The 15,561-nt window shown below is 24.6% G+C and overlaps 1 protein-coding gene across 1 annotated transcript in view; it reads left to right on the plus strand.

The window, feature by feature from the left end:
• Positions 1-15,561, plus strand: part of LOC112689526 (sushi, von Willebrand factor type A, EGF and pentraxin domain-containing protein 1) — a 30,165-nt gene that overhangs the window by 5,106 nt on the left and 9,498 nt on the right. Inside the window, exon 2 of the mRNA XM_025563284.1 lies at positions 958-1,164. Coding sequence (XP_025419069.1) covers positions 958-1,164 — 207 coding nt within the window. The remainder of the gene's footprint in view (positions 1-957; positions 1,165-15,561) is intronic.

A 15,561-nucleotide genomic window follows, 5' to 3' on the forward strand; every position in this document is an offset into this window, starting at 1 on the left:
GGACATTCAAAGAAATGTCAGCACGATAATTTCGAAAATTGGAAGATGATTACGACATAACCAAGAGCCACTCGGTCATTTGATACGGTAGTTTGTTTCGCTTATGATTAGCCCAGATCGCTTTTCTTCCGTAAGTCCTCCGTATTTGTTCCATATAACACAGTATATTTTATGTTACTTAATTGCAATTTCGCATGTTTTAAACTAAAATGAGCAGAAGATTCTTTTAAAGCAAAAAGGATTTTTGTCGTAACGTTTCACGGTTAGCATTAAGTTGATCTTTCCATTTTGTATATTTCAATATTTTTTATAAATGAATTAATAACTATTTGTTTGTCGCTGCTTAAAATATTATTTTAATGTTTTGATGTAATTATTAAATTTTTAAATTTTATAATCAAATTTTGAATGTAAATCTGAACATCAAAACAACTTAAAATCGTTTGTGTAATTTAAAATATAATAACCTCGTAGTAAAAAAAAAAAAAACAATTTAATTATTCCTTGTGTATTGTATACTATATTACTATAATAAACAAAATTACACAATTTAAAAGCAACTAAATGACTAAATCAAATCATAAATTTAAGATATTATAATACATTTATTATTTCTATATAATATAAATAAAAATAATAAGTGCATAGATACCAGATATAAATTATTAATTATATATTAATGTATCGTGTATAATATTCTATATTAATAAGTGTTTTGTATTTATTTATGTAATTAGAACTATCGTATTGAAAATGTGAATATACCAAGTAAAATATAGGCACCCACTTAACAGCAAATGATATAATATATTTACTACATAGTAATAATTTACTACATTTTGCTTTAGAAAAACTTATAGATAATTATATAAAATATTTTTTATAAAATAGTGTGGATTTATTTTATAACAAATTACTTATGAAGTATTAATATTAAATTTTAATTTTATGTTACAGGGTTGATAGGATGTAAGGCATCTTCTGAAAGTCGATGCAAGTTTCCTGGTGCACCAGCACATTCAACTGTAACATTTTCCAATGAGACCTTATTGGCTGGTACAATCGCAACATATAATTGCGAAAGAGGATTTGAACTTTTAGGTCCAGCGAGAAGAGTTTGTGAACCCACCGGTGAATGGCTACCAGAAGGAATACCATTTTGCGGTAAGTTTCATTCATATTTTTCTTCATTTTAACATTTTTAAGCTGGAGCTTATAATACATAAAACTTACTTCTAGAATTATATTTCATTATTATGTAACTACTATTCGTTAAAATGAAATTTTAATTAATTTAAAATAAATCAAAATATGAGATCTGGCTATCAAAAAAATGTAAACAACGTTATATTTTTAAGCTATGCATTTGCTGTTAGAAAGTCATAGAGCTTATTTTATTTAACGATTAGATACTTTCCATATTATTTTTAAATTTCCATAATGTTATGTCTAACAATTGATATTTAAGAGTTATTTTTTCTACAAATAATGCTTTTTCATTATGTATTTTTAATGGATATAATATAGTTCTTTTGTAATTTTTTTGAAGTTTCTCTCACGTTTATAAGTATTAACAAAACAATAAGACTATTTTATTTCATTTAATTTTATAAGATACCTCCAAAAATGATCTTTAAATAGTTGGTAAAAATCTTAATATTGGTAACAGTGTATTTTATTAAAAATGGAAATAACTATAACAGCTTAATGTAGAATATATCATAAATATAATGTGTATTCGTAAATACAGAAAAATCTAATAATACAAATTATGAGATTGTATTTCTGTAGACTCAAAGTTAATGTTGACAAAAAAAAAAAAGATTTTATTTTTTAGTAAAATAGTAATAGGTACCGTTGGTCAAGATCATAAAAAATACTATCATGATTGTCGTCGGTTAGATTCATACAAAGTGTTAAATTATGCTCGCAAATTTAATGCCCCGTGAAAAAGTATATTTTCATGGGTAAAAAATATGGAATTTATTTTTAACAATAGCATACCGCTGATGCTTCAAAATATTTTAGAGGCGTATAGAATTGGTATATGTAATCCACGATAACAACAAAATACCGATTAAAAAAAAACAAAATTACTAAATCCTTTAATATTAAATAATCTCGTAAAGTAGATACAAGTACTATTAATTATAACATGCAAAATCCCATAAAAATTTCACTATATTTATATTGACTTATAATATGTACTTAAAATGAACAGAAAATAAATCATTCTGAAATGTCTAACTACTGCTGAATTATAAATAAAGTCAATGTTTGACAAATAGGTATGTCTTTTATGTTTGTACTTAAAATTCATATTTTATTTTAAATAAAAGTAAATAACTTTGAAAACTACATTTCTAAATGAAAATAAATGTTTGAATTTCTCAAAACAAATTCCGTAAATACCAGTACACGTTTACGCATGTATTACATAAATGTTAATTTATTTTTTATATTAGTAGTTATCTTTTTGGAATCTCTAGATCTTATTAAAACTATTATAAGATTTCAAATTCAAATTAATTCATAAGAATTGACAAATAAATTTTAGAAATTAAGTTTTGAAAATATTTAAATTTAGTAAATTATTTTAATGTTAAAATAATATTTTACGTGATTTTTTAAAAATAATTTTATTATTTTTAATCTTTACCTACTATATGCCATCCTTAATGTTACAACTAAAATAATAACACACTTTTTCTTAAAAAAAATATATATTAACTAATAAAGTAAATCTCGTTATGTCAAATCTAAGGGGAAAAGAAAAAATGTCGTGTTATTGAAGTTTATTAAAATTTAATAATAAAATAGTTATACTTAATTATTTAATACATAAAATACAACTATTTACTATAACATTTGATCAGTACAATATTATATAAAAAAAAAAAATGTCATTAAAGTTTATTTTTATTACTTCTGCTTTTAAATGAACTATGAAGAAAAAAAACGTCTAAATATTTGTAAAGGGTGTGTAGTTTGTTAAATTGTAAATACAGTAATTTCTTCTTCGTTTTGAGGTTTATCTTCATTTTCGTTAGGATTTTCAATGGTTTCTAATAAAATTTCGTGATCTATCCATGTTCCATGCACATATATATTGTTATCCATTTTTACAGAATGTGAAAAATTTCTATCGTCTAAATTATGATAATCGGCATTACATTTTAATTTTTAAACATTGTTTATTTATATATGTATAAAATCATTTTAATTTTCAATTCAAGACTTATTTGCTACTTCTAACCATAATGCGCTCTTTACTATATTTTCCATCCGAATATTTCTTTACTTTTTGACATTAAATTTTTATCTTGTATGCATTTGAAAAATAAATCCATTTCATAAAAATTAAAAATATCATAAAGAGAAAATCATACTAAAATATCAAGTGGATTTTTAATACAATTTGATTGATTGATTATTTGAAAATTTGTATTTACTAAAGTACTTTTTCCACAAACTTTTCTACACAAATTTACATCATGTCTTTTCTTCTAATTTTTAAGCAAACTAACTACTAGCTTTAAAATTAGTGTGTCATGTTTGTTATATATATTCTTTTGTTTTTTTAAGTAAAACCATTATATTTTATGGTATGTTTCTAACTTGACACTGAGTCTTTTATTTTAACAAACATTTATCGATGTTCATGAGGAGTCATCCTCATTTTTTCATATTTTCACAATCTAACTTAAACATTTTATTTTTCTGTTTAATAATTAACAATATTGTACTTAGTGGGATATCGAACACATTGGTAATTTCTCATTTTTTACGGTCACCTTCCTAAACTAACTGTATAAACCAACTTTGTCCGAAATTGGAAGGACATTTAATTTTTGCATATTTTACGTTTACTAAATTGTATGAACGACTACAAACACACACAATTACTATCATTATATTCAATACACTTTTTTTTTTATATACATATTTTTATATTCTTACCGTAATTAAAAATAATATATAATATTTTTATACTCGATATATGGAAAAACAATTCATTTCATATGGAATCATCGAGAGGAAAACGCTATTGAATGTAATAGTAGTGTCTAGGAACTTTCAATGTAATTCAAAATAATGAAAAATCCAAGATAGCAAAATAACAATAATTTACTATAATATGTAATAATGAAAACATATTATTATAATATGGCCAGAAATTAAACGTTTTGAATAGTAGAATGTTAATATTAATAATTAAGTCATAAAAAACAAATGCTAAAATGCTTTATCTGATTGTCAATTCAGGAAATATTAACGATTTAAAAATTGTGGGTATTATAATTGTTACTCATATATTTTTCTTTTTAGTAGATTACGTAAATTTGCTAGATCACACGTAACATCAGTATTAATTTAACAAATTACAAAACCGTAAAAATGTTACAACATTGTTTATAATTGAAAACTATTACAGATATAAGTATTAGTATGTTAAATTATTGTATTATATTAGTATTATATTTATGCTAAATTTTTCTAGAAGTTATATGACGCATACTATATAACTTAAAATGTATCATTAAAACTGAAATATAACTAGGATTAACATTTTATAATTAATAAGAGAACGTTTCCTGATGCACATAAAAATAACTAAGTTTTTTAAAATGTATATTCTATACATTTATATGCATAAAAAACAATGTCTATAATACTTCAGTTAAAATAATACAATATATTAATGAAACAAAATCTATTAACTTGTATAAATAAGATTTTGCAATTATCTATATAATTTTATTACAATATAATAATTGTTATAATTGTTACATCGATATACCATTATGATAAGTAGGGAAAATAATTTTAACATGACCCATGACAAATGTTTATATAAATACTTTAATTTTCGTAACTTTTATTTACAATACCTATTCATTTCTTATTTACATTTACTCCAAGAAGTGGAAAGCTATGACCCTATTATAACTTCTAAAGTGGATGGCGTATTCAGAAATATGTGACCCATCGATTTAAGCAGCGAACACTATTATGGCAATAGGTATTTCATCGCGATTTCTGGCACATACCAAACCAATACACACATATCTGTATATATATGTTTGTATATAGTGTGCATTAAATGTATGAAAACCTGTTTTTTGGGCCTATGAATTTATTAAAGCTGCCACGTTGAACAACGAATTAAAAATAATCAAATGATAATCGTACGGATAAAGAAAACATTAAACAATTTGTATCCAGGAACTGTTGCTCAAAATGTTCATCTTGGAATCGAAAATGAGCACATCAATAAAAGCGTGCGTTAATATATTATTGATGACACATATAAAATGTTATAATATTCTCGATAAAGCACAACACTTATTTTATTATGTCTCATGGAAATAGTTTTGTCACCTGTACTGAATTTAAACACAGGTTATTATACTGTAGTACTTTACGTGTTGTGTACACGCTAATACGTGGCCCAATTTTTTGGACACACTTTTACGTCTTCTCATATTATAACAGCCATAATACCGCTATTACAACGGTAAACTACACCTTCTCGTCTGCGTCTCGTTTCATTCCGCCGCACGTTTAGATCTGACAATCGGCACCCATCATGGCATGATAATTGTCAATCGGCATGAGCAATCGATGAGTTTGCCAAATCATAAACTAGGTATCAACTATTGCAATCGCTCAAAATTCAATAGCCGTTTGTTTTTCATTAACTATAAATTCCAACTATCCTTATATAGGAAACGTATAAAAATCACATACCAATGAAAAAAGTTGATAAGGTTGTATAGTGTTAATTATTATTTTATTTATAACTGCAAATGCAAATGAAATGTTCGATATCTTTTGTTTAAAAAGGTCTACCTTTATTTACAAATTATTGCTATACTTACGCCTACTCATAAGTATAATGGATTTAATATATATAAATAAAATTTACGTTGCATTTTTGGTTAAATACATTAAGCAATAAAAACGAAAATGTGAAACATACATTTGAAGTATAGGATATGAAATAAATACTGATAATCAACTTTGTATAATTACTTTTGAAGATAAACACATGCACAAAACCAGTCGTAGATTCAAACGAAATATCTAGGTGGTTAATTTTATAAAGAACTTGGCTTATATGCTCGTAATTTTTTTTAATTTTTTTTTTAATTACCATGAACAAAGTAATACCTATAGGCAAACGCTATAACTCAATAAGTCAGTTGTAAACTATATATATTGGACTCTAAAACCAAATGTACATGAAGTTACTGTCGAAATGTATCTATTTTATACCTCTAAATTCTAAACAACACATGTAGATATACGAGTACGTGACGTGTACAACAATAAATAAGTTAAAATAAATAAACAATGATTGATTTATAGATATAATTTATAATTCTGTCTGTTATTATTTATTTTGAAATGCAATTTATTTAAATATAATTATTTTCGCCTAGGTATTTAGAGTATGATATACAGATATACAGTTCAGTAAAATAGAATCTTATGGTATCGCGTTCATATTATAATAATTGGTTTTTATTTATTCTGTAAATTTGTTACGGTAAATTATGAAGGTGTATTATTAAATATAATTGAGTTACAGGAAAATAAAATATAAGTATTTAATACTTATATATGTATGATGAACATTTCCAAGATATATGAGCATTCAAATAATGTTGGTTTTTTAGAAGAGTCACCTGAGCGTTATAAATCCGTAAGATTCGCACTATAATTGACCATTTAAATAGTACATGGATAATGCATTTACCTATGTCGGATAAGCGTGGTCTCATAACCTCAATTTGCTATTGTGTAGAATAAAAATATTTAACCAATATTACATATGCACATGTGATGAATTTAAACATATTACATTAAATATACGTATAGCACTAAGAAACTATACCAAAAAATGTTTCATTATTGTTTATTATAATTAAGAACAAAGTGTTGGTAAATATTTTATTTTTTTAAGTATTTTTTATCAATATATAGTAAAGTATATATATTTATTATGAGTATAATTTCAAATAATTACAAAAAAATTTCGATGTTCCTTTGTAGATTTTTCTATTCTTTCGAACAAGCTATATATTGTTTCTATTCAGTATTTAAAATTTGATTGGTAATTTCTTCATTATAATTCAGATTTCAATAATAATTTACAAAATTAAAAACAATATGAATAATTTTGGAAATAAAATTATTTTATTTTAATTATTACATTTGTTTAGAAAATTAGAAATTTTTAAAAAGTCTTAATTTTGTTTTTGATTACACTACATACATTTATGTTGTAAAAGCTAAGAAAAGATGAAAATATATTCTAAATATTTTTACAGTTCAACAATTTTACAATTATTTTTACCTAACTTTGAAATATCAAAGATAAAAATAAATTAAAAAAATTTGAAATGTAAAATAATAAGTTGTGTAACAATTTCTTTTATGTTAAACCGCTTTTTAATGAGAATAGTGGTAACTTGTATATTAAGTACAAAATAAGACTTACTAATGCATTACATAAGAATGAAACTATAGTTAAAGATTAAAGTACGTAACTATTTACATTAGGTCATTCTATGTCAAAATAACGGTGTTTCGAAGACTAGGCAATATTACACAGACAATACGTGATCCTCCATTTGTGGGCGAAAATTTAGGTCCTGTCCACGTATATTGTCTCTAATATGTATTCCCAGTAAATCTTAAATTAAAAACAAGTTAAGAAGCCACGTTGAATTTATATTAATTATAATCGTGATAGACTCTACGTGTAAGAATTCGTTTTCGTAAATAAATATAGAATAATTTCATATTACGTTTTTAGAATGATAGAATATATATGAGAATAATTGATTACGGCATATAAAAACAAAAAATATATAAAGGCCAGATAAAGAATAATTGTTGAGGGTCTTTGTCAGTTGCCATACCAACAACCTAATTCATTATTTTATGTATTCATTTGGCATTAATGTATGCTTCATGTCCATTGTAACTGCTGTACGGTTTGATTCGTAATTCCTGATTAGTGTTCCCAATTAATGAAAACTGAATTTTAAAACAAAAACTGTTCTCGTTGGTTGAATTTTCATTAATTCGCTTTCTATTAAAAAGTTTTAGTCTAATGTTATGTTTGCTAACACTTAAGTTACATTAATCAAGTCACAGCAAAAATCGTTTTAAGTATGAAATATTAGCCATTAGATAAAAAACTAAAATAATATAACTTAACAATTTATTTTATTATTTTTCTACTTTAATAACTATACTTTATAAAAATGAAATAATTATACCTTAATAGCTACTTTCATGAAGTTATTTAGTAGACAATCATATGTCTTCACTTTTAAAACTGAAAGATTAGTTGAAAATGATAAAAAAATGGTACATTAAAATCACGACACAGCCAATCGTGTTGGTATATAGAAGTGTATTTGTACACGATCTATGACATTACGTTTTCATTTTTCGTGTGATTTTTCTTTAAAATGAAAGTTGTATTGACCGCAGTCCGTAGTAAATTCCAGTCACGTTTTTTTCGCACAACATAGATTTTGATACAAGGCATAAGATTCACTGAATAATATATGGTACTGCAAAATAAAAATTGATTATTTGTTAAATATATATATATATATATATTAACATTAATTACTTAAAAAATGGATAATTTGTAATTTATTGAACTTGTGAAAGAAAAAACTTTATCATTCTAATAATAACGTTACACCATTATAATGTTTTAACTTATCAATAATAGCAATCATAATTATTATTTTACTAAAATACATATAGTAAGTATAACATTTTTATTGATATTTTAACAACATTCCTGATGCAGTCTTATACATTGAAAAAGCATGAATTTAAATACAGATGAAAAATAACTAATTACAAAAATCATACTCTTATTTCTTAACATATATTTAAAAGTTTGTTCGACGTTATGAATTAACCTATTATAATTATTTAAGTGATACATGTGTTTTTTCAACTTTATTTGATGTATTAAACATACATTGTTTTTTTTAGAATTACTAAGTCTAAAACTGACCATTTATCTGCATGTTAATATTATTGTAAATAGAAAGAAACATCATTATGAAAAAACTTGTTTTGAAGTGCTCTTGTTATGGTTTTTCTATCACTCTTTTGAACTTAGAGGAGGGAAAGTAGTTTACTTATTCCAAACTGGTTCCCTATAATATACTGGAAAATTATTTCTTACAGTTTGTTGAAAACAAATTATATTCTTACCATGTAGTACTAATTAGCATAGTAAAATTTAAAATAGATATGCATTCATAATTGGTCAAAGTAAAGTATTTTGAATGATGACCACACTTACATAAGAATATACATTTTTCTTTTTTCTTATTCTAAAAAACAGACGTGCTAACTTAATTTATAAGAACGTGATCGTTCAATTTCCAATTATTGCGTTAAGAAAAAAACTGACGATAAAAAGAGGTGTCTGAGGAACACGTATTTTATTCTTAGAATGTTAATGCACAGTTTGTCAATGGATTATTGACATAATGGCTCTTACATTAGTCACATTTTTTATATCTAATGTACTTAATTTACTTAGTCATCAACTGAAAATGAATCCATATTAGTTTGTCTCAATAAAATCTGTTTACGTATATTACATTATTTAACAATAATTTAAAATCCAACCATTTCTCTCTTTCTCTTTCCCTTTGTTTTTAATATATTTAACATTAAATTTGTCTATTTTAATATCATATTTTGTTTTTTTCTTTACATATGATATTTTTAATATAAAGTTAAAACATAAACTTAAGACAATTAAGAAACTGTTACTTATTGTACTCGAATGTATAAATATCTTAATTATTTTCTCAGATTTAATGCAACATTGAACACAATATTTTACATTGTAATATATAATGTGTAATTAATTATTAACTATAAATCTGAATTTATAATAATACCATTGTGCTATGATACATTTTTACACATTATTTTAAAACCTTGAACATTTGTAATATTCTTAGAATATTTATTTTCATATATTTCACTTGGATATAAATGTATTACATTCAATGGTACTTAAAATTCAAAAATATTATTAATAATTGTATACGTACATCTTTTACATTCATATTAGGGGCGATGCGTTGGTATCACATTTTGCCGCGTACGTTGTTTCATGGCCTCCAGATAGGTGAAGGCCACGGTCGGCTCTCATTGGTTTGCAACCGGTTCCACCACAGCATCTAGGTCAAACATTCCGCATCTATATAGCGCCTTGCATCGCGGCAAGTTATAGATGCGAAGACATTTCACTAGAACTATTGAAAATGTGTAGTAGTTCTCTCTTTCTTTTTATAACACATACACAACATGTGTGTAGCTAATATTGTTAGTATTAATGATTTTAACGAGTGCGTGTATTAATTTAATGTCCGAAAGTTTAAATGGTTTGATGAAAAAAGGATTTTTCTTTTATAGTATCATTAATGTTTCTTTCGCTAAAATATTTGAAGGGAAATATATAAATGAAAATATAAAAACTTACTAAAACATTGATTTTAATTCTTAACAGTAAAATTATTTGTATATACATGTATTATACGCAGTGACGGAACTAGTGGGCGGAAGATAAGGATTCGTCCCCGGGCGTAAAATTTTATAGGGTGTGATTTTTGTAATTATTAACAACTAATTTGATATTTTTAACTTTGTTAAATACTGTATTGTATATTAATTACTGAAAAAAAATTCTTGAGAAGAGTACTTGATTATTGGTCTATGATAGGACGTCATTTTAACATTTTCCCTGGGCATAAAAATTCCTAGTTCCACCTCTGATTATACGTATATTATTACTCTGTTAAAGTATATTTTAAAAGTTAAATTAATTTATTTTTCATAACTACTAAAAATATTTAAAAATTAAATTTTTCAATAACATTAAATTTAATAAATATATACTAATTTTTGTAATATTCAAAGGTGTGGCAAAATCTTTATAAACGGATTAAAATACCGTATTACCATTACAATATATATAACCATTTTAAGTATTTTAAAATATCTTACTTTTAGATCTAGTATGTATATATTTATATTGTTCTAAATATTTTATTTATTTTCAATTTTAAATATTTTAAATATTTGTTCAATTAACTTTTCGAATGGCAAAAACCTACTAAATTAATTGTTCATATTCGGTGAATGTTCTTAGTGGTGATATTTGATTAAAAATAGATACAATAATTACTAACTTAAAAAAACCTCAAATTTACATGATGCTAAGTGAATATTTCAGTTAATTAACAATTAGTTATTGTAAAATTATTATCCATAGTTTACTTTTTGGCCAAATTTCTGTATCTACAAAAATATTACTTCAAACCGGAATAATTGTCTCAATTTAAATACTTGATTTTATTAAATGCTATTCAAATACATTTCTCAGGCTTATGAATTATGAAACATTGAATTTAAAATTTCTACTATCTTATATATTAGGTACATTTAATTAAATATATATTAATTTTAATTTTGATGTTACGAAAATATATTCTTATTATAGGTACTGTATTACTATTTACTATCATTAATTTGATGAATCGATTCAAAAGTAAAAGTTATTTCAAAATAAAAATTTAAATATTGATCTGTGATCACTATCTTTTTATATTGTTTTGATGTTGGCCTGTGAACTTGAAAGTGTCGGATGATGCACAGCAGGACCTTGAGATAAAATTCTTAATCTATTGTTACCTGCTATATCGTGACCATTCCATCTTAAGAAGTACGGTAATATCCGTATAAAATATTTTATAAAAAATAAGGCCAAGGGTATGTTATATTCTCATAAATAACTTTCTTCTGTATTTTTAACATTTTTTGTTTTTACTCGCTCTACAATAAAATATACTATAGTGAAGATTAAATAATACTGAATAACTTAATAAATGTTATATATTTTACCAATAGGTTATCTTATTAATTCTAATTTTGATTTTATATTTATATATCATAACATGTACAATATACTGACAGTACTACAGTACTACAGTTCTTACAATCAGGGGTTATATTCCTGTTTTTTATTTAACTTATAACATTGTTTAATTTATTTTGAAGACTTATTAGAAATAAAAAATTTAATTTTAAAACATAATAATGCTCGATTTCTTTTTATTAAATTTACTTTCACGTCAAACTAAGTGCATATCAAAACATTTGAACATTGTTTATAAAGAATAAACTATTTCATATGTTGTTATACATAATAAAATAATAGTCCTAACATAAAAGACTTATTCTCTTTATATTTAAATATGACCATAAGCTAATACTTTTATAAAGAGTAATTTAAATAGTTCCTATAGTTCACTGTTTATTAAATCCATTGTATTGGTCAATAATGGTTATACTAAATTATTATTATTATTTGTATAAGAATATAATCAAGACAAATAAAAATGAAAAGCGAACTTTATGAAAATGATAAATCAATTTTTAATAAAATAATTATAATTTAAACCTTTCTTATTTGACTATACCCTTATTTTGTACATGTCTACATGATTAATTTTATTTCAATTATTAAATTTCCTAACAAATTTATTTATTTTTTTTTGTTTGTTAGTAATTTTCCTACAATCTTATTTTTTTAGACAAAAAAAAAAATTTTAATTGTATTTGATATTATGATATTATACTTCATACTTCAAATTCTTGTTATATACTATCTTATTTGCTCACAAATAATTATTTTCGAAAGTAAAGAAATGAGCAGGTGCATGATACATCGTTGTTAAATTATACGTTTTTCACTGTACGCATGATTTATACCTTTTTTTGTAAGAGGGTTGGACCCTTTTGGACAACATTAAAAAAAACCAGTTGTTCCACTTAGTGGAAATCTACCCACATTATATTACAAAAATATATCTCCTACCTAAATTATAAAAATACAATGTTCGATGATTTTCTCTCTAAAATACTTTAACCACATTCCATAGTAAATATATAAGAATCATATTGCCTATATATCATTACATCAGAATATTATAATCAATAGTGAGTAACATGATTTATAAATATACATAATGAATCAGACTTAAGACATATAGTAGTATAGTTCTATAAATTATAAATTATATAATAAAATACTATAAAAATGATCCTAGTTATTCTAATGACTAAATATACTTGAATACTTTTAAAAATGTTTCAAATAATTTTAATGTTCAATGAATAAAATAATTTTTTCGATCTTTATTAATAATAAAAATATATTTAAATAATTGAAGAATATATATACGAATACTAAATTAAAACATTAAAAATTATTGATAATACTAGAACTCGTATACTTTGTTTTACCCGTAAATAATTTTTTTAAACATAAGAACTGTTTATTGTATATGCTATGTATGTATTTGTTTTTGTTAGTTAATGTGATATTGCATTTACATTTTTATTTATACGTTTTGTTAAGTGAAACAATAGATGGCGTAAGTGAAACTTTTACCGGGGGGTCATAACATTATCTCTCAGCAGGTCATCTGTATTCCAAACATCATTTGAAATACAAAAAAACTTCTATATGAAAGTAACAGTAACAAGCCCATTTTCTTTGTTACGCTTAGTAGCCCCTGTTAACATATATTATACACGTAACTAAAACAAAATAAAAATTGGTCATTTCAATTGTGTATCATTTTTAACTTTTTGAAAGTCTGAAAAGATAGTTACACAACTCATATCAACATTTTTTCAAAGTTATATAATCTCAAAGAAAATATAACTATTTCTAGTCTGTTAAGGGTAAGGAAGAGTTGCATGACCTTATACTATATAAGAACAATCATCGGGGTTTAAGAAGGGGTCAGTCAACAATAGTAGTGTAATTTTCGCTTTTTGCCCGTCCGTTGTCGAGTCCACTCATTTGGAACTGCAAAAACCACAGACGCTACAGAAAAATGATGATTTTCTTTGCCGATTGAATAAAGCACGTCGGTTATTTTCGTTTGATTCGAAGATCGTAAATAAGAATACCGTGGAGAAAAAAAATTGTATTCATATATATATATATATACACACACACATACAACCGGTTCTACCTCACTAGGAACGTGCTCTAGGTTTTCTGACGTTTCGTCTATTCAACCAATGATGTTTGACGATCACCGTATTTTTCGTCAGTAAGTTTCCCACATAATCATTATTTATAGCCATAATTTATATAATGCTATAATACATAAAACAACGAAGACCATACGTGAGAACTGTTTTTTGCTTGTTATTAGTAAATTTTTTTAAGCAAAATCTTTAATTTTATACAATTTGTATTATATTAAAATTTATACAAAAATAATTGTAATATATTTCAACTCCCGTAACAAATTAAAACATAATTTTAATTTTATGATAAGTGTTTTCACACCTGATAATATATAATATAACCTCTAATATACAATATATGTACACTACCTTTTATTTAACATGCCGTAACTTTGTATAAATCTTTTTGGTGGGTGAGGGTGATTATGAAATTGGTAATTCTCGTAAAAAAAACTAACTGTATAAAGTTACAACGTATGATTTATAAACGTTATATTATTATAATCACATATTAAATATCAAATCATTGCAAAAAGATGGCTATTACATAAGTGTATCATCTATACGATGGATATTTTATGGTACTATAGTAAAAATTCCAGGTTGATGTTAATACTGATGTCTAGTCATGAAATTTATCTCAGGAAAAATGATAAGATTTTACAAAACTAATAAACTAATATATGATAAGATTTGACAAAACTAACATAGTAGAATTTGAGTTGTTGCCAACCATTGAAGAGGTTAAATCACACGGACCATGACCACTCCCTCCGCTTTCACTGGCTGCGTTCCATCCGGCCGGAAGACCTACATACAGGAAAGTTTCCAGGCTGTAACTACTCCGTGCAAACGCATATATGATTATATTATATTAATATATGCACGATACTGATTATTATAGACATACACACATGACAAAACGTGTACAGACAATTTCCAAAGTCAATTTTGAGTCATGGCGAGATGTTTACTGCAGTTATCTTCTAGATTGTTTCGACACAATGCATTACATTATATATGTTTAAAATAACGAGCTTAGTGATTCGATGAATTATGACTATAATACAAAAACATTTAAAGCAACATTTCAATGCAGCATTCGTGTATACTTAATTTAGTATTATTTTGATAGTACATGCATAATAATTGTTCGACCGAAGCGAAACTAATTGAATTTTCTTCGGAGAATCATATTATGTGCGACTTCTTCCGGAAAACTTAAATCGATGTATTCATATGAACTGCCGATATAGTGAGCACAAAGAGTTTTCGGTCCAAAAACGAAACAATTTATCGCCAAGTAGTACATATGAATATTAGTATTATTAGAGATAATACTTATAAATACTTAAAGCTTATTAACATACAATCTACCTGTTTTAATTGGGAAATAAATAACTAATATATTTTTACAATATTTTAACGCTAGCAAAATATACTTACAAA

The sequence above is a fragment of the Sipha flava genome, unplaced genomic scaffold (assembly GCF_003268045.1).
Source record: "Sipha flava isolate LNK unplaced genomic scaffold, YSA_version1 44_pilon_pilon, whole genome shotgun sequence".
Classification (NCBI taxonomy): Eukaryota; Metazoa; Arthropoda; class Insecta; order Hemiptera; family Aphididae; genus Sipha; species Sipha flava.